Here is a 21566-nt window from a genome sequence, read left to right as displayed (position 1 = left end):
TATTTTCTATGTTTCTATAATAATTACCTTAAAATGCAGAAATTGATAATTTCTGAATTTGGATGAACTGTACTGGTGCTGGGTATCCCAGATTTGATTTGAAGATGAGACCTACTTCAGATGCTGACCATCATGAAAGTATTCAATTGTATGTCGGCTTTTCTATTTAAGGCAGTGGGACTTGTGCAGCTGGGACATGTTGGCCGTTGTGGGCAAGTTGGGCCGAAGGGCCTGATTCCACACTGTATCACTCTATGACTCTAATATTATTACTTATTTAACTTGTTTGTATGAATGTGGCAGTTGATTGCCAATTGTCAAAGGCCATCGCTGGTTTAAACCTTTCCATAGTTGATCTTTGCATTTCAATATTTGGGGGGAGGGGAATCCATGCGTGAAAACCCTTTTCACTTTTCACAATTATTCAACACTTGAAATATTAGGGACAGCATAAAGGTTTTGGGGAAAAAACAGGCAAAGTCATCAGCTTGACTGAAGCGATAAAAAGTCTTAGTTAGTTTTATTTGTATTTATAACATCCTTGTATAAAAATATGATGAAGACTCTCGACCCAAAACCTCACCTATTCCTTTTCTCCAGGGCTGCTGCTTGCCTCGCTGAGTTACTCAAGCTTTTTGTGTATATCTTCGTTGTAAACTAGCATCTGCAGTTTCTTATACATTCTTGTATGCAATGTTTCTAGTAGTTTATTTTGATACCGCCTGATTGTGAATAACTATTTATTGTCCTCTTTTCAACCTCCTTCCTCACTGATCTTGGAGACTAAATGTTCTTTTTTTGGTGTAAGTGGCCAGTATTCAGCATTTGCTAATCGCATACTCCTGATGCCCAGATTCCATAATCTCGCCTGATTTAAATTTCTTTCCTCCCCATCATCGGTGATTTTTTTCTGAGCAATTTGTCGTCATCTGGCTATGATTAGTGGCTAAGCAAGGGTACTGGTGATCGGACAGAGGTCTTTGAATCTCAATGGTTCAACACCTTGGATGATGTGCTGAATTGTGTGCTTCCATGGTTAATGTTTTTAAAAATAAGATTTCAAATATTTTAAAGAACAAGGGAATCATCTTGGAAACACACAACTGCAGAAACTGGAGTCTTGAGCAAAGTGCAAAAGGGTGGAGAAACTCAACAGGTCGGGCAGCACTGTGGAGGGAAATGGACAGGTTACATTGCAGATCAGGACTCTTCCCCAAACCTGACCTGAAATGTCACCTGTTCTTCCCTCCACAGATGCTGCCTGACCCACATTTCCTCCACAAGATTCAACCTCCTTCCCCACTGATCTTGGAGACTAAATGTAGTTTCTTATGTCTTGTTCATTTTTAGATCCTTTATATGTGCAGTTTGGCAGTGCATTTTTTAAATAACACTGATTACCTTCTGTCCTTTATTGATGTACTTTCCACTTGGTTTTAAATCTAAATCCTCCTCGGTAATCATTCAGGGATTATATCCCTGGAAGTGAATTTATTGATTTTTTTATTCAATACATCCTAATAAAATACAGCAATGCTGTGGAGAGGGTAACATAGAAGATAATTTATAGCTATTTTATCAGCATACGAAGGTACTGGATACTTTAACAAAGAAAAACATGCTGGAAACACTCAACAGGTCAGTCAGCATCCATGGTCATCCAAAATGTTAACTGTTACTCTCTCCATGCGTGCTTAGTGTTTTTATTTCAGATTTTCAATGACCGTTTTTTTCACATACTGGATACTTTATTGGTTGAGACTTAAAAGGCATTAAAGTTAAGAAAGGAGACTGCCTCTGTACGGTTATTTCCTTTGATCCAAGTGGACTGAGTGGAAATTTAATAAAAAGGCATAAAATTGCTCAGGTGCAGTGAGCAGATGGATTTATTTCCTTTCGAAAAATTGATAACTGTAAGCAATATGAATTCAAGATAATCAATAGAAGGATTGAATGAGTATTGACTTTTTTTTCCACATGGTTAACAGGGATCTGAAACTTGTTATCTGAAAGGCTAGTGGGTGTAAAAACATAGAAAATAGGTGCAGGAGTGGGTCATTTGGCCATTCAATATGATCATGGCTGAAATTCCAAAATCAGTGCCCTGTTCCAGTTTTTTCTCATCTCAGTCCTAAATGGCCTTATACCCCTTATTGTTACACTGTGACCCCTGGTTCTGGACTTCCCCAACACGGGGAATATCTTTCCAGCATCCAGCCTGTACTAAGTTCTGACATAAAGGGCATCCATCCAGGCTGAAGGGATGCCTGCATTTTTTGCCAATATCAACATCCTCAATTGTTTAAAATCAAATTATATCAACAATCGTCTTTTGTGATTACAGAATCGACCACCTTGAGTCAAGTTCCAGTTGGAATCAGTGTAAATTTAAGTAGTCGGGGAGTTGAGTGACTCCTGTACAGCATCTTGTCTTATTTACAAATGGGATTGCCAGATCCAGACATCTCTGGATAATGATGGCGGTGGAGGTATAATAAGGCATAAGGTAGCCCAATCGGACAAAGACTAGAATAAGCTGGATAGAGGTGAAAAGAAATTAAGAAAAACTAAAAGAAGTGGCAACATTGCTGTCAGATAAAATTAAATTGAATTTCTGACTATATTAAGAATAGGATGATTGGTATGGAAAAAAAGTAGTGTCTGTTAGGACCAAAAGAATGTGGGTGAGTTCTCAATGAATATAACTGCACGATAAAGGGCTATTGTGACAGTGGTATTTAGGAAATATGTGGAAAATTGGATGAGGTGAGTAAAAGAGGACCTATTAGGTGGAGTTTCTTTGAAAATGGATAAATTGCCAGGCCTAGAATTATATGTGAAGCATGTTAAAAGAAGCAAGAGAGCAAATTGCTGAGGCTCTGATCATTTTGCAGTCATTTCTGCCTGCAGGAGTGGTGCCAGGGAATTGTCAGGCTGCTAATATTGTACTGTTGGTATAACAGGGAGGAATGGATAACCCCCCCCCCCCCCCCCCCCCCCCCCCCCCCCCCCCCCCCAAAAGTGCAAGGCTATTGTTTTAGTTTTGGTTATGGGCATATTCTTGGATCATTTGCGAGGGATGATATAAACCTTCATTTAGATGGTCATAGATAAATTAAGGACAGTCAGCAGGGATTTAAGATTGTGTCTACTTTAATTTCAAGGAGTTCTGCGAGGACAATGCAGTAGATATGATGTATGTGATTTTAATTAACGTGACAGTGCAGCATTTGTTGCTGCAGCCTCACAGTTTAGAGGAGTTGGGTTTGATCCTGAGCTCTGGTGGTGTCTGTATGGAGTTTGCCCTGTGCATGTTTCCTTTGTCTGCTCTACAGTGTCCCATATCCTAAAGATGTGCTGGTAGGTTAATTGGCTAATGTAAGTATAAATTGCTCAAAGTGGGTAAGTGGTATAGAATTGAGGGATGAGGGTCAGTTATAGGACCGCTGGGAAATAAGAGTGGATGAATGACACTGATAGGATTGTTGTGTGGGAACTTGTTTGACTCTGGACCATATCTTAAATGAACTAAGCAACTAATTTGGCAAATTTAACAAAGACCCTCGCAGCAGACTGGTTTGAAATGTCATTGGAGCAAAACTTGTACATGTTGGTATTCTGAAAATAACCCGTCAGAAGAACATACAGGTCCAGCAGCATCTGTGGTGAATGAAATAGTTAGCGTATGAGTCGAAGGTCTTTTGAATGCTTCCAGCATTTTCTGTTTTGGTCAAAGAATGTAAATTTCCATTGGATTTGAAGAATAATGTCTTGATCCAAATTTGGATCAGTGGCATAAAGCAGAGAGTAAGGATTGACAGATTTTTTTATTGATTAGAAGGCTCGTTGCATTGGGATTCGCCAAAGCCTTTCATTTTATACATATTATTGACAGATTTAAGTATATGAGAGAAAGCAAATAACTTTCCCAATGATACAAAAATTGGCCATAAAGTTCAGGAAATAAATTACTTTAACTGCCGAGTTCTTCCAGGAGGGTCTATGGAGGTAAAGGGATGGTTGCCATTTCAGTTGAAGGACATTGTCAAAGAGCAGTAAGAAAGGGACTTTCATTGAAGTGAAGAGTTAGATGAGTTATGGGAATTTCCAGTTAAATGGTGTACCCATATAATACCCTTTATCTCACTATGTATAGATTTGAACCTGATTTAATAGGAGTGTTATTTGGTGCTTGCTAACACAATAGTCATTTGGTGATTGTGGTTAATTCATGAGTTGAGACATAGTAACTGCTGTCCCCGCTTCAGGTATCTGACTTGAAGCATTAATTTTGTGTTTCAATGGTCCTTTAATGTCACGTGTTCCGAGGTACAGTGAAATTTGATTTACCATATATTCATTCAAAAAAAAGCAACAAGGTACATAACTACATAAAGATTAAACATACACTTAAACAGCCACCACAGCGGCGTGTGAGAATCTCTAAGCCATCAGTTCAATGTCCGGGCTACTCACACGCTCGTTCATCGTGATGTGACCAGAGTTGTACCAACTGCTGCCACTCTTTCTGCAGTCCCTGCCCGAACAGTCAGAAAAGCCGTCTGCACTCGCACCAGACGGGATGTCCTCGTGTGGCGATGTCCCTGCAAAACGCCGAGATCACGGCACTCGCGGCACTCCCTCCGAGTCCTCACCAGTGCAGGCAGCCGTTCATCTTGTTTTCGGTGACCTCACATTCCCCACTGTGATGGAAAGCAAATAACGTATACCTTCTTTCCAGAGCTGTTGCTTGGCCTACTGTGTGTTTCCACCATTCTATTTTTATTTCAGATTTGTGACTTCTGCAAAGTTTTTAAATTTTCACTACTTGACACTTGAGGCCTTGTGGGCCCTGCAGTAATAGTGGTAATAGGCAAGTAATAGTGACCAAATCTGAGACAGACTCAGCCAACATTTCAGAATTGTCCTTTTTCAGATTGCTCTTTCACAGTTCCCTGTTTTCCGAAAGAATGGGGTTTTCTTTGGAGTGTGTGTGCATTCTATTAGATGAATGCCCTTTTACTTGTTCAAGTGCCTAATTTTCATAAGATACTGGGTACGTAATGTTTGGGAGCAGGATGCTTCACAGTAGCACTGTTTTCCATTCTGATTTTGAGGGAAGAGGAGGCAGTGTCAAGCACTGGATGTTCAGCCTAGGGTTGTTTTTGCTGTGACAGAAATTGGGGGTTGACTTTTAATGGGAAGCACTGAAGTGTTATACTCTTGGTCTGAGATATTCAGGTCGGAGCAATAATCAAAGTCACAGTTGAAAATTATAACTAGCTTCAGTATAATGTGAAATATATACGGCTTTAACTTTTTAAACCCCTTTTACCATCATTACACAATGTCTTGGTTGTTTTGCATTGCATCCCTGTTATTATTTCTGCCTGGAATTGATGATTGATGCTGGACTGTAGATCTAAATGGCATTCAATGCCTCTTTTGGTTATTGATGGGTTATTTGATTGTGGAAAGTGGATCTATTTTTATCCAATGTCCTATGACAAATCTTCCAGCAGAGGGAGCAATGTGTATGTTTGTTTATCTCACAGTGAAGCTAACTTTCTGAAGAAGGATCTCGACACAAACGTCACCCATTCTTTCTCTCCAGAGATGCTGCCTGTCCCGCTGAGTTACTCAAGCTTTTTGTGTCTTTCTTCGATTTAAACCAGCATCTGCAGTTCCTTCCTGCATACTAACTATTTTGACTTGTCTTTGATTAGGTACCTTGAGTTTGCTACATGTAAAACATCTTTCTGGTCTGTAAGATTCTATATTCATGCTTACCCACTTAACCTTGGAGCACCCCTATTTTGCAGAAGAGATCCTTCCATGGTGTTTTACAAGCTTCACAATTTAACTGCTTTGTTTGTGTGAGCACTGAGTTACTTGGATGAAACATCCCCTTTTCTGTTCTTTGCTCACCATTCACTGATATTTGCAATGAGAGTAACTTTTGGATGGCATTAAAGTGCTCAATACAACTTCGGAATAAGAGATTGTCCTTGGTGGTACAGCATGTGCCTGTTAGGCAGAAATTGTAAATTCAAACACAAATATTAGAGACAAAATAACATATTTTCTGAATTCAATACTGGTCATGGAGCGTGGAAATGTTCTGATTCTCGGTTAAGAGTTGAAGCAGAGTTGCTGCAAATGTGCTCAAATGGGCATAAGGGTCCATGGTGCTTTTGAAGAGTGGTAGGTTATGTTGTTCTACCCATGTTTTCTTGTTCAATAGACGTTAAAAGAATGACAATTTGCCATCTTGTTGTGCATTTGTGGATCTACATTGTGTATATTTGGGCTGTTGTGTTTACATACGTTGAAGTGACTGGCATTTGAAAATAATTGCTCATCTATAATCAGTTTAAAATGAACCTTTCTCTGGACTTATTTATAAAATACATGCTTAATTTGTATCCTGGAGTCTATTTTCCGTATTAAGCATGAATGTTAGAAATAAGTTCAGAGTAATGATCATTTAAAATCTACTTGAGGAAGAATAGTCCTGTTAAATTACAATCTGGTTAGAAATTAGGAGGCTGGGGGGGGGGGGGGACCTTACTGCGGTGTCAAGATTATAAGGGGCATGGATAAAGTGAACGCTTAGTCTATTTTCCAGAGTAGAGGATTCTAAAACTAGACGCCAGAGGTATAGGTGAGAGAGGTGAGATTTAAAAGACACCTTAGGGGAGATCTTTTCACTTGGAGGATAGTCCGTATCTGGAATGTGTTGCTAGAGGAAGCTATAGAAGGAGATGTAATTGCAACTTTTAAGATATCTGGGCAGATTTATAGATATTGAGGGTTTAGAGATATGGGCCAAATGGGACTAGCCCAGAATGGGTTACTATGGGACTAGCCTAGTTGGCATGGGCAAAGTGCGCTGAAATGCCTGTTTCTGTACTGTACAGCTCTATGGATTGAGCTGAGATATAGACTGAAATATTCCCATGCAGTTTTTGATATGTCGTTATTTGAGTGGCGAATGAGGCTGGAAACCGGAGATGCAGCTAAAAGTTAATATTCTAGTCATCTGTCAGGTGGAATTTATGTAGAAGCATACATTTAAGTTGTTGCAATATGATTCATTGATTTGTTCAGAATTTGCAGAAGGAATGGTCGGGTTGAGTTTGGTGGCAATGGGCTTAAATTGCTCAATGCATTAAATAATGACTAATTAGTTTTCAATTTTGGTCAATGTACATTTCTGGCTATGTGTAAGAGCTAAAACGTAGTCTAGCCCGGATCAGTGTAGGTTTAAGTGTAAAAGGCACCTAATATTGATAAACTTATAATTTGTGCCTTTAGTGCTCTCTACCTGGTGGCAGAATCTCGTGAGGAACAGTGGCCCTCTCCTACCTTGTCAAAGTTATCTGACTAGCAATGACATTGTGTTTAGAAAAGGAAAGTTGGAGGAGTAGGCTTTTTTTTTTTTTTGAGTGAGTAGCAAAAATAACCTTGGTGCTTAATCTCTTGATCCCTTTTTGTCTGTTTCCCCCAAATGATGCAGCTCTCTCTGACAAATCTGCTATATGGACAAATAAAAGAATTCATCACCAACAAGCTTGGTCTGAATATGGGTCTTGACCCAAAACGTCACCTATTTCTTCTCTCCAGAGATGCTGCTTGACCCGCTGAGTTACTCCAGCTCTTTGTCTTGTGTAAACCAGTAACTGCAGTTTCTTCTTACACGGTTTGGGAATAAACTAATTTGCATATATCCCAATACAGAACTAACAACAGGAGTTCAAACCTAACCTATTGGGAGGAGAAAAGCTATACAGTAGCTTACACGAAGAGCCAGTAAAGGAGTTCTGCATTTTAAAAGGTATTATGGGATTTTACTTGGAGAAAGTGTACTTAGTCACAACTTATTACTCTTCAGTTATATATCAGCAGCAGATGCATAGTGGACCAGATCTCCTAATAGCTGATTGTCAGCCATTTGTTGTAATGAACCGGACAGGAAACATAATTTACAATGCACTTGGATGACGTTCCAAGAACTCCTAATGGTCTTGGTCTTCGAGGAAGTGCCGATGCTGCTGTGAATCTGCCTCGTCATTTTATAAAATAACTCTTCTTCCTCTACATAGAGATAAGTGCAGGCAACATGGCTATCAAGGAAGTCACCTGATTTGTGACCAAGTTCATTAAATTTTGCATATCAAATTGAATAATCACTTTGCATTTTGTTTTTAATGTTTGTACAAATACTCGTAAAGAATGGTCCGTCTTATTAGTACTGCTCAATTTAGTTGTTCTGCTCTACATTTTATACACTATTTCTCTCCTTTGCTGAAGTCCACAAAGTGCAATTCTGATACGTCACTAGTGGAGGATTAATTGTGCCCACCAAATCGTATGTACTGCCTTGCACAAAGTACAGTAAGGCTGACTCTGGCACAGCTGGTAGTGCTGTTGCCTCAGTGCTGGAGACCCGGTACAATCTTAACCTTGGGTATAGTTTATCTTTATTGTCATTTTCCTGAGTACTCACATACCCAGAGGAAACAAAAAAACGTTGCTCAACCAGTGTCCATTCAGTGTGCAGTTAAAAATAAATAGAAATAAAAATACATATATCATGAACAAATTAAACACTCTACTCTCTACTAAACATCAACAGGCGTTCCGATCGGCAGCGGCACGACAGCGGCTCTGCTGCAGTGTGTCCAGGTTGGTGGTTGGTGCGCGATACTTTGGCAGGGGGCAAAGTCCGTTTATCAGTCTTATAGCCTGCGGGAAGAAGCTGAGGAACATCCTGCTGGTTTTGCAGCTAATGCTCCTGTACCTCTTCCCAGATGGCAGGATGGAGAATATGTGATGCGATGGGTGGTAGGGGTCTTTGATGATGGAGATGGCTCTGCTGATACATCTCTTCCTGTATATGTCCAGCAGGAAAGGGAGTGGAGCACCAATAATCCTGCTGGCGGTCTTCACAATCCTGTCCAGTTGGTGCCGTTCGTACGCCTTGCAGCTCCCGAACCAGGAAGTGATGCCGTAGGTTAATGTGCTCTCGATTGTCCCCCTATAAAAAGTTCGTAGGTGTGTAGTGGGGAGACCTGCTTTCCGTAGTCTTCGGAGAGGGTGTAGTCGCTGCTGGGCCCTCTTGACCAGTGCTGTGGTGTTGGTTGTGGCCGTCAGGTCATCTGACAGGTGGAGTCCTAGGAACTTCACACTGCTGACCCTTTCCACATCAGCTCCATCGATGTGCAGAGGTGTTGTTTTCCCGCCCTCCTGAAGTCAACCACCATCTCCTTAGTTTTTCCCACGTTGAGAATGAGGTTGTGGGATTTGCACCATCCTGTGAGCAGCTCCACCTCCATCCTGTACGCCAACTCATCATTGTCACTGATGAGACCCACCACTGTTGGGTCATCAGCGAACTTGTTGATGAAGTTGTTGTTGAGTCTAGCAGTACAGTCGTGTGTAAGCAGACTAAACAGCAGGGGGCTTAGGAAACAGCCTTGGGGCGAGCCAGTGCTCACGGCTATGGTTTTTGATGTCCTACTGCCCACCCTGATTGTCTGCTGCCGTTGCGATAGAAAGTTCAGGACCCAGTTACATGTGCCAGCATCAACCCCCAATAGCTCCAACTTCTCCACCAGCTGCTGTGGAATGATTGTGTTAAAAGCAGAGCTGAAGTCTATGAAGAGGATCCTGGCATAAGTATTTTTCCGATCAAGGTGTGACAGTACGAGGTTCAGTGTTGTTGAGACTGCGTCCTCTGTGGATCGGTTGGCTCTGTAGGCGAACTGCAGTGGGTCTAGGTCGGCAGGTAGACTATTTTTGATATGCTGCATAACCAGTCGCTCAAAACACTTCATTACTGTGGGTGTTATGGCCACTGGTCGAAAGTCATTATGGCAGGCTGGGTTTGGTTTCTTCGGGACAGGGACGATGGTGGCACTCTTAAGACAGTTGGGCACTACTGCCTGGCTGAGTGAGATGTTAAAAATGTCTGTGAAGACATCTTTCAGTTGCTCGGCGCACTCTTAAAACGCATTCTGTGTGGAGTTTGCACATTCTCCCTTTGACCGTGTGGGTTTCCTCATGATGCTCTGATTTCCTCCCATATCCCAAAGAGGTGTAGATTTGTAGGTTAATTGGCCTCTAATTTGTACCTTTAGTGCTTTCTACCTCTGCCCGTCGGAAACCAGCACCACTGCGTCGCTAATGTTTTCAAAGATAACAATGAAAAATAATAATAAAATTGCCTTTAGCGTGTATGCGAAAGTGGGATAATATAGAACTAAAGATAGACACAAAAAGCTGGAGTAACTCAGCGGGATAGGCAGCATCTCTGGAAAGAAGGAATGGGTGAGGTTTAGAGTCGACACCCTCCTTCAGACTGGTTAGGAATAAGGGAAATGAGGGATAACTAGTATGAACAGATTGGCGTGGATTTTCTTGGCTGAAAGGCCCGTTTCCGTAATGTATCTCTAAATTTGAAAGCATAATTTCAAAGGTTTAAAATTCACCAGGTGGATAAACAAACACAAGGCAGTAATTACTTAATGAGATTAGGTGGTGGCAGTAAATTCCATTGCAGATGCTTGTAGCAATTTTTTTATTTTTTGTCAAAAGGACAGTGACTCTGGCAATGCTGTTCACATAATAAAAAATCCTGCAGTACCATTCTGTAAAAGTACAGCTGGGAAGAAAATGTTCTAAAGGTTATAATCAGAGTCGTCTTTGTTAATGGTCTTTGCCAACTTGAGTGTTTTGGTTTTATCATCCTTTTCATATGAACACCGGAACCCCACATGGATGTGTTCTAGTTCCCCTACTATATTCCCAATACACCCAAATTTAGCTCTAACTTCATCTTACAAGATTGTAGATGACACTGTGGTGAGCCAGATCACAAACAATGATGAGATGGAGTATAGAACTTAGTAACATGGTTCAAGGCAGTAACCTCTCCCTCAGTATCAACAAGACGAGGAAGCTAGTGGTGCCGAAATAGAAATGGCTGAGAGCTTCTAGATGGTAAACATTACCAACTGTATGTCATGGATCAACCACCTTGAAGTGACAGCCAAGAAGGCATACCAATACCTTTACTTACTCGGGAGAATGAGGAAATTAGGCACATCTCCAATAACTCTTACAAACCTCTACAGATGAACCATAGAAAGCATACTGTTGGGTTGCATTACCGCTTGGTTTAGCAACAGCTCTGCCCAAGACCACAGAAAATTGCAGAGTTGCGGATATAGCCCAGTCCATCGCACAGACCACACTTCCCACCATTGACTCCATCTACTCCTTCATGCTGCCTCTGGAAAGTAGCCAACATCATCAGAGACTTGCCCCACCCAAGCATTCATGCTCTTCCCTCCTGTTGGGCAGAAGAAACAGACTCAGGAACAGCTTCTTCACGGTGTTATCAGGCTTGTAAATGGTCCTTCCATAAATGTCCGTAAACTGTCCAATTCGCCTCTATCCCATCGCGGACATTGGATTTTGTCTCTGCAACTGCTGCGTAATAATGCTGAGAACTATTTTCTGCACTCGGTATCTTTCCCATTGCTCTTCACATCATACTTCAGTTTGGCTTGATTGTATTTATCTATAGAATTATCTGATTTGATTGGATAGCCTGCAAAGCAAAGCTTTTCACTGTACCTTGGTACACGTGACATTAATAAACCTAAGACAGTGGAAGCAAATGTTATTATTTTACTTGGTTTGAAGACATTCACCTTCATTGCAACTACAAAACATCGCCAGCCAAGCCATTTGTTTTAATTAGTCTTGGACAAAGGAATGCAAGAATTGTCAAATGCAGTGCATGCGCTTATAGTGCCTATAACTAAACTGAGCCTTACTGCAGATGGATGACCTGGCCTGTTCTGATGCAGACAGTAAGCAAGTTACCTGAAGTGATAGAAATTATACAATATGAAATTGAGCCATAAGCACATGTGGCAGTTGGAGCAGAGGAAGACTACTCAAGCGCACTCAGCATCCTCAAGACTGCCCTGGTATTGATTGTGATCATAGGTGCTCTGTCCCAGGCCTATCGTCTTGCAGTTCTCCATAGCTTCCAATTCACTAATATTTCAAAAAAAAAAATCTTTTTCTGTTTTTTAATAAATACTTCAGTAAACTATCGCTGTTACATGATGAAGAGCTGTTTCTTAAGATTATGTTGGACCATATTATAATTATATAGGAGGCCACAAAGAGTTCAGAGTATGAAAATGAATTGAAGTGGCATTCAAAAGGAAGTTTAAATCCCTGCATTCTGAATGCAGGTTGAATTTCTGTTTTATTGTGTACATTATATATTAAATTGCACTGTATACTAAATACTGTACGCTAAATTGGAAGAAGGGCAAGTAAGTTGCTACTCTGCCCGGAAGGACCATTTGTCTCACTGGATGGTGTTAAGGGATGAAATAAAAGAGGTGTTGCATTTCAGACCTTCTTTTGTGTGGTGTGCACAGCCTAAAGTTGTCAGACAACTTGTTTGTTGTTGTTGATCTTCCGTTTGTGCACGTCGCGTTGATTGCATTAGTAGAAACAGGGCGGACTACGTGAAGGTTGCAATCTTCCAGCCCGCATTTCAGACCAATCATATAAAATATTTAAGTACTACTATTCGTAAATCAGTGAAATCGATACAGAGACAAACCGGCCAGTCAGCAGCCTGCCGACAAACTCTACCTGACTCTTAGTGTCAGTTGCAAACTTACTAATTGTGCCTTATACATTCTCATCCAAATTGTTGCTATAAACCACAAACATAAATGGGCCTAGCACCAATTCCTGAGGCATTCATGAGTCACAGGCCTCCATTCTGAACAAACCACGTTGCATCACCACCCTCTGCTTCCTTCCATTGAGCTAATTCTGTGTCCTGTCACAGACCTCCAGTCTGAAAAAACAACCTTCCACCACCACCCTTTGCTTCCTTCCATTAAGCCAATTTTGTAACGGGTCAAGTCAAGAGAGTTTATTATCATGTGTCCCAGATAGGATAATGAAATTCTTGCTTGCTGCATATATATATATATATATATATATATATATATATATATATATACATATACACACATAAATAAACAGATAAAGTGCAATAGGCTGTTATAGTTCAGAGTTTGAAGTTGTGTCTAATAGTCTGATGGCTGTGGGAAAGAAGCTGTTCCTGAACCTGGATGTTGCAGATTTCAGGCTCCTGAACTTTCTACCTGATGACAGCGGAGAGATGAGTGTGTGGCCAGCATGGTGTGGGTCCTTGATGATGCTGGCAGTCTTTTTGAGGCAGCCACTGCAATAGATACCCTCGATGGGAGGTCAGAGCCGATGATGGACTGGACAGTGCTTACAACGTTTTCCGCTCCTGGATGCTCAAGTTGCCGAATCAAGCCGTGATGCAACCGGTCAGCATTCTCTCTACTGTGCAACTGTAGAAGTTCGAGAGAGTCCTCCTTGACATACCGACTCTCCGTAATCTTCTCAGGAAGTAGAGGTGCTGATGTGCTTTCTTTATACTTGCATCAGTGTTCTGGGACCAGGAGAGATCTTCGGAAATATGCAAGCCCAGGAATTTGAAGTTGTTGACCCTTTCCACCATGATATAAACGGGACTGTGGGTCCCCATCCTACCCCTTCCGAAGTCCACAATCAGTTCCTTGCTTTTGCTGGTGTTGAGAGCCAGGTTATTGTGCTGGCACCATTTGGTCAATCTGTCGATCTCACTTCTATACTCTGACTTGTACCCATCAGTGATATGTTCCACAACAGTGGTGTTGTCGGCGAACTTGATGATGGAGTTCGCACTATGTCCGGCTACGCAGCCATGAATATAGAGTGAGTACAGCAGGGGGCTGAGCATGCAGCCTTGAGGTGCTCTCGTGCTGATTGTTATCGAGGATGACACATTTCCACCAATACGGACAGACTGTGGTCTGTGAATGAGGAAGTCGAGGGTTCAATTGCAGAGGGATGCGCAGAGACCCAGATCTGAGAGCTTGCTAACCAGCTTGGAGGGGATGATGGTTAGCTGTCCCTGGATCCCATGCAATCATGCCGTCCAGAGCAGCCTATCACGTGGAGCCTAATCAAAGGCCTTGCTGAAGTCCATATAGAAAACATCTAAGGCCTTTCCCTCGTCATTTTTCCCCATTACTTCAAAAAAGCCAAAATCCCTATCAACATCTGTTTATCCAAATATATATATATATCTTGTTCACAATATTGATATAAATTTGTTTACAATGCATGTAATAATACCCCAAAATTGAATTAAAGCAGAATTTACTTAAAAAGGGGTGCTTTTTCAACTAGGCAAAAAAGTACATCTTCCACATTAGGAACATTGAATTCTGCCTGGGTAATGGAGCCTGTTTTTCATGGTTGACTGCTTCAAGTGCTTCTTAACTAAAACTATAAATATTCACTCTTATTAAGGTGAAGATATAAATATACAATTGTGGGTGGACCTACTTTTTGGGGAAAAAAAAAATTCTGGAGTAATTTAGCTGGTCAGGCAGCATCTCAGGAGGACATGGATAGGTGATGTTCTGGGTCAACTCCGCTGAAGTGGGCGAGAGATGTTTCGGATGTGGGTCGGAAGGGGCTGGACAAGTGAGGACAAAATGTAAATTAGTTTTGAGATTAGGTCGGTGGGGAAGGAGCAGGCAGCAACAATGCATCTGCCAGGGCAGTTCTGTCTGGATTTTGAGAAGGTAGTAGGAACCGTCAGTACTGGATAGGGGAACTATAAGATTGGAGGCTGTAGAAGGGAGGTGAATTTTCCTCTCTCCTCAGCAACCTACAATCATTTTTTGTAACTTTTTGTCAGTTGTTTGTCTGGTTGATCAGTATTAAGCTTACTCAGCCGTTGATTGGTCCCAAGTTATTCAAGATAATGTGACACCAGGCAATTCATTTACACATTAAGTTTTGTGAATTTCTTAAGCTGCCCATTGCTGTTATTTATGGCCATTTAGTTGCATACAAATATAACTGGCCATGCTCTCAGAATATGTGGTTTTACATGGCATAACTTGGAATCATGTGACATAATGGGGAAAAGGTTACAGACAAATGCAACAGGGGAATACAATCAAGTAAAACCAGAAATAAACTTTGGCAAATTAAAATTTGTAACACCTAGACCATACTGAAACCATGTAATTCAGTAAAATATGCTTGATAATCTACCCAAACTTGCAGTTCACATGTTTAGCTGCCCTTTTCAAAGTTTTTTCTCTAAAATGCTTGTGGATTTAGTATGTTATCGAAAATTTAAAAAAACCTTATGTCTACAGAATGCAAGAGAGTTGGAACAGGAAAGAAAATATGATCATTTTTCTTTGTGGCTTGTACTTGCAAAATAATAGGATTTTCCCACTGGCAAGGTGTCGTTTTTAAAAAGAAATTCTCTTGCACTCTGCACAAACTGTTAACTCCACCTATTGAGCTAGAATAACAGCAATCATAAGGTTATTTTCAATTTTATAGTTGAAGGCCATGTGTGTTTTCTTCAAGGTGGTTCTACTGAATAGTATCCAAGAACAGCAATTTTCTAAACTGAATTTGGAAAGGAAGGTGGCTCTTGCAAACCTTTAGTCATTTCAAATCTCATCACAAATAATGAATATCTGATTTGAAGTATACAGTCATACCTGGATTGCTCAGCATGCCAAAACTGCATAGGCTGGGAATACATCAATGAGCATAATGCTAGTGAATGGGAAGCCACTATAGTGAGGAACCTGTCTAACCAATGAAAAGGTGGATATATAAAAATTATAAGAGGCATCGATAGGGTAGACGGTCAGAATCTTTTTTCCAGGATGGAAAAACCAAATACTAGAGGGCATTGATTTAAGGCGAAAGGAGCAAAGTTTAAAGGAGTGGAGTGTTATTTTAGAGGGTGGTGAGAGCCTGGAATGTGCTGCCGGGTGTGGGGGTTGAAGCAGATCTGTTAGTGGCATTTAAATGACTTTTGGATAGGTATATGGATATGGAGGGATATGGATTATGTGCAGGTAGATAAGTGTTGGTCTTGGCATCATGTTCAGCACACACATTGTGGGCCGAAGAGCCTGTTCTTTTCCTGTACTGTTCTATGTTCTACGCTTGGACTCTGCCAGACAATCCAACAGTTAAACAAAGTTGTTACCATTAAAATTGATCCAAGTGAAATCAGCATTTATAAAATGTGGATATTCTGATTTTTTTTTTTCTTTCTTTCAGGATGAACAGTTTTTGGGTTTCTGCTCAGATGATAACAGTGTACGGAGCCCGGCAAGGTGTAATTTCAGAGCCCTGCGAGGTAATTGTCATCTTTTCTATATATTATATTAACATAATGCAGATACCTTCAAAGTATAAATAGTGAAGTTTGTTTTGAACTTGGGAATTAATTTCTAACGCTCAAGTTAGACATTTTAAATCACTTCCTAATGTTCCTTTGGTTGATGTAAATCCTGATTACTACTCAGTAAAATCTCATAAGTATCAGCAGCTCACACTGATGCTTACGGAATTTAACTCAGTAGTAATCAGGATCTGCATCAAGCAGAGACCAAAGGAACATTAGGAAGTGATTTAAACTGGATAGCTTTACAAAAATGAGACTGCATTTGGTTTCTGCACGTCTGTTTTCTAATGTTGCGGCCACACAAGTACTTGAAATTTCAAGCACAGTTTTGATATTGCGCCTTTAGGAATTCTGGTTAAATATCATAGCCTCTGCAAATCGATGGCAACAGTTATCAAACACAAATAGACTTTCCGCCTTTTGATTTCACAATTTCCTAACTATGTCTTCTAAAAGTAAAACAGGAATTGTTTGTGCGATTTGTGCAGTCGCTTAAACTATTCAGGATGATCAATGTTGGAAGTAGTAGTGTGCTTGAGGACATTTTATAAAGGCCAGCTCCAACATGTTGCTGGCATTTGGTGAGGGATATAGCATAATTTTCATGTTGCCATTGGAATCATTCACAGTGGTTGCTGCACTCGTGTTATAGGGGATAAATGTAATTACTCTAAGCACTTGACTCCTGTTAAACCTAAACACAGTGGTTATAAATCTTTGGAATTTGACACATGCAGTTTTTTGAGGTTGCATCTTGGATATACTTTTTACATTTTGTCTCTGGAACTAAATAAAATGGAATTGCTGTTGGTTTATTAGTGTCATGTGCGCCAAGATAGGGGGCAAAATCTTATTTCCTATCCAGGTTAATCAGAGCATACATGAGTGCATCAGGTTGTGCAAAAGTGAAAAGAGTGCAGAATATCATGTTACAAATAACATTGAAAAGTGCAAGGGCCACAGTGAGGTAGATTGGAAGATCAAGGCTTCATTCATATCGTATGAGAAGTCCTCTCAAGAATTTGATACCAGCAGGGAAGAAGCAGTTCTGGATCCTAATGGCATGTGCTTTCCAGGAAGGAAGAGAAAATGACCAGGGTGTGAATGGTCCGTCATGATATTGGCTACTTTGTCGAGGCAGCGTGAAATACAGGTGAAGTTGATGGTGGGGAGTCTGGTTTGTGTGATGGACTGTGCTGCAATTTCTTGGGGTCTTTGCAGAGCAGTTGCCATACCACGTTGTGATGCGTCTAGGCTATAAATCGCCTGTATGAATTGGTAAGAATTGGCTACATGCTGAATTTCCCTTGCCCTCTGAGGAAGGAGAAGCGTTGATGTGCTTTCTTACTCCTTGATACTTTCAAGAGAGAGCTAGATAGGGCTCTTAAAGATAGCGGAGTCGGGGGATAATGGGAGAAGGCAAGAATGCGGTATTGATTGGGGATGATCAGCCATGATCACATTGAATGATGGTGCTGGCTCGAAGGGCCGAATGGCCTACTACTGCATCTATTGTCTATTAGCCGCGGCATCAATGTGGTTGGACCAGGATGAATTGTTAGTGATATTTACACCCAGGAACTGAAGCTTTAGACCATCTCCTCTTCAGCGCCATTGATTCAGACTGGGATCTGTACTGCATCCTGCTTCCGGAAGTCGACGACTAGCTTCTTTGTTTTGTTAACTTTGAGGGAGAGGTTGTTATATTGACAAGTTCTATATCAGCTTCCTGTATTTTGTCTTGTTATTGTATGAGATCAGCCTACTATGGTAGTGTTATCTGTCAACTATCTATCGTTGCTTGGGAAAATAGATTTTGAGCAGCCAGTGATTAATATTAAGAGTAGGATTACATTGGTAGCTTCCATTGATCGAGCAGGTTTTAATAACAATGCATGATTCTGACTACACTTAACTGAATTTAAGGTAGTTTTTTGAAAGACAACTTTGTCATTACCATTGTGATGGTTATCACATCAAATCCATAATCTGCTCTTGCTTTATCTCTAACCCCATCTCCTTAATCTCGATAGGATCTGACCTATTTGCAGCAAGAGTAATATTTGCAGTAAAAGTAAATAGTTTTTTATGATCTATTTTCCTGACCTTTGCTGCAATTATTTAATTTGTTGACACAGTGATGTGTCTTCATGTATATTTGTATCCTGGATTACCTTTTCGTCACTCCTAGTTACCGTGCCAGTACTTCAAATAGCTAGACTGCGATAAATGAGTAGCATCTATCAATAGTAAAGCAGAGGGATTGAACCGGATGGTTAATCTCTTCATCTTTGTCGGTGGTTCTCTTCCTAAATGTCTGTAGTCTCACTGTGTCAACATAGCACAGTACAGCAGCGGAACGGGCCTTTCGGCCCACAATATTTGTGCCAAACATGATGTCAAGTTAAACTGATCTTATCTGCCTATACATGATCTATAACCCATCATTCCCTGCGCTCCCGTGTGTTTAAAACCCTTTAAAATGTCACTATCGTATCTGTCTCCACCACCACTCTGGTGATGCCTTCCAGGCACCCACCATTATCTGTTAAAATAACTTGTCCAGCACATCGCCATTAAACTTTCCTACTCTTGCCTTATAGCTATACCTGCTTTTGTTAGAGATTTCCACCCTGGGATAAAGGTTCTGACTCTCTACCCTATTTATGCCTCTCATAATTTTATATAATTTTATCATCTCCCCTCAACCATCATTCTGCACAAAACAATCCCAAGTCTATCCAATTTCTCCTTGTAGCTGAAGCCATCTAATCAAGCAGCATTGTGGTAAATCTCTGCACCCTCTCCAAAGCCACCGCGTCTTTCCTGTAATAGGGCTACAAGAACTGCATGCAATGCTCCAAATGTGGCCTAATCAAAGTCTTATCGAGCTGCATCATGAGTTTCTGACTTTTATAATCAATAAAATGAAGGCAAGCATACCATACACCTTCTTTACATCCTGCCTATTTGTGCTGCCATCTTCAGTGAGTTATTCCAAGATCCCTCTGTGCATCAATGCTGTAAAGGGTCTTGCCATTAACTGTGTACTTTTCCTTTGCATTCAACCTCCTAAAGTGCAGCACCTCACACTTGCTTGAGTTAAACTCCATCTGCCATTTCTCTGCCCATGTCTGCAGCTGATCTGTATCCCAATCTAACTTCTGAAAGCCTTTCTCATTGTCTCATTGTCTATTTCCTCCAATGTTGCTGTCACAAGCAAATTTACTCACCAACCCATCTACGTTTATATCCAAGTCATTTATATATAAACCAGAATCAATTTTTGACTGAACATTTGGTCATTTCCATGAAATTTCTTGCCATGGTTCACCATTTTATTTTTGCCTTCTTTCTTGTATCATTAAAAGTAATTGGATCATTTTCTGCTGTTAATTCATAAATAGATTAGAGGCAGTTATTGAACAAATAGCATAAACCAATGGTCCGGGCGTTACAGGATTTAATTCAATTTATGTGTGCACGGGTAGAAGTAGCTTTTGATCAGAGTTTTTAATTCCATTTATGCTTGTATGGTTTACCTGGCAGCTGTATTGTTTACAATTCAACAGCAACAAGTATGGACAAAGGTCCCTTGATATCATTACCTCAGAGTTGGGTAACTTGTGCAACATACAACAAAAGGCTGTTACCGGGGATAAACATAGGTATTGCCATTTGAGCTTTCTACACAGGGTTCTGATGTGCACACAGAATGGATCATGAAGACAAAAAGATCAGTGACATCTGTGATCTTTTAACCTGGGAAAATCTTATTCCATCCAATTGGGTTGATTTCATCCTATCCTTGTGCTACAGGAATGGGTTATTTCAATGCACTATTGGGGCTTCCTAGTTACAAGCAGCATTAAATTGTATTCAATCCCCTGCACCATACGTACTTCAACCATCTTTATTTCACTGATGAAAACTTGACATGCAATCTATCATGTTGATTTTAATAACCAGCTACTCTTTCTGATAATATTATTTTCTTCTAAAACCCCAAGCCTTACTTTGGATGATGTTGAAAAATTAGTCCCATCAAGAAAAAAAAACAAAGGATGTTTCTAAAATCTGCCCATGCTTTTAATCTTATAGTGATCGACTAACATCTGATGTAAGTTAATACATATAAAATTCTGAAAATCATTCATTAGAAAGCATTTTCCCCCTTAAATTATCATTCTGATTATTGATATGAACAAGAAAGGTACAACACTAATTTAAAGGCAACTCTGTTGATGATTGGTCTCCACTGACATAAATGTCTGAGAATGGAACAGATTTCCAAGCGAATCCAGATTGTATGTAATTCCACAGGATCCTGTTTTTACAAAAGATCCAGAATAAGGCCATTTGTAAATTGTCCCTGGTGTTAGAATATGTAAGTAAGGTAGCACCTTGCAACCATAAAAAGATTGCTGAGTAAAGAGGTTAATACACAAAGAGACTGCCAAAAATGCTGAAACAGCTGAAGAGAGTGATTTGTGAGGAAATTCTTGCTCTAACAAACTACTGATAAGGAACATTTCTAAAGATGGCTGTGCAAAGCACATCTGGGCAGAATCAATGAGAATCAAACTATGGATGGAATTGTGGGTATTAATCAAAAGACTCTAAAAGCCATGCCTTTTTGCATTTTTAAACAAAACTACCGATTGTTGAGTTAACCAAGCAGCATCTGAGGCTTTTGAGACAAAACCTGAACCCTTGACATCAGAGTAAAACTGTCAGACAGGACTGTTGGAGGAGAAAGGTGATTCTAGACTTTTCTCAGGGGTGTGTTTAGGCATCTTCTGCATACGCTCTGCTGCCTGACTTTAAAACTGGATAATGTTGCCTGATGCCTGAGTGTGTTGGGAACTATGACTTGAAATTTAACCTTGTGTGACCGAACTATATTGGTGTCAGTTTGTACAGGTAATTTTAAAAGGGGCCATCAAAATGTAATATGGTTAGATGTATATGCTGTGGTGTGGACCAAGGGACCATGAATGTTCATAATCATCATCCACTTTGTTCATTACTCCCCCCGTCCTTCTGACCCTGGCTACCAACATCCTGCTGCGAACTACAGATCGATCTCTCCCTGCAATTAACATAATTAAAATGTTCCAGTATTGCAACTTCAATTATCAGTTGTCATCTTCTACACTGACTTTCAACAGCTCTGATGTTGGCTCTTGTTGCCTTTATTATTTTATCTAAA

At 40.4% G+C, this 21566-nt stretch overlaps 1 protein-coding gene across 1 annotated transcript in view; it reads left to right on the top strand.

Moving 5' to 3' along the window:
- The window catches only part of kmt2a (lysine (K)-specific methyltransferase 2A), a 100138-nt gene that overhangs the window by 3104 nt on the left and 75468 nt on the right, over positions 1 to 21566 (top strand). Inside the window, exon 2 of the mRNA XM_055660533.1 lies at positions 16228 to 16306. Coding sequence (XP_055516508.1) covers positions 16228 to 16306 — 79 coding nt within the window. The remainder of the gene's footprint in view (positions 1 to 16227; positions 16307 to 21566) is intronic.

The sequence above is a fragment of the Leucoraja erinacea genome, chromosome 32 (assembly GCF_028641065.1).
Source record: "Leucoraja erinacea ecotype New England chromosome 32, Leri_hhj_1, whole genome shotgun sequence".
NCBI lineage: Eukaryota > Metazoa > Chordata > Chondrichthyes > Rajiformes > Rajidae > Leucoraja > Leucoraja erinaceus.
The sequence above is the reverse complement of the archived record's forward strand: the minus strand, read 5'-3'. Positions and strand labels throughout refer to the sequence as shown.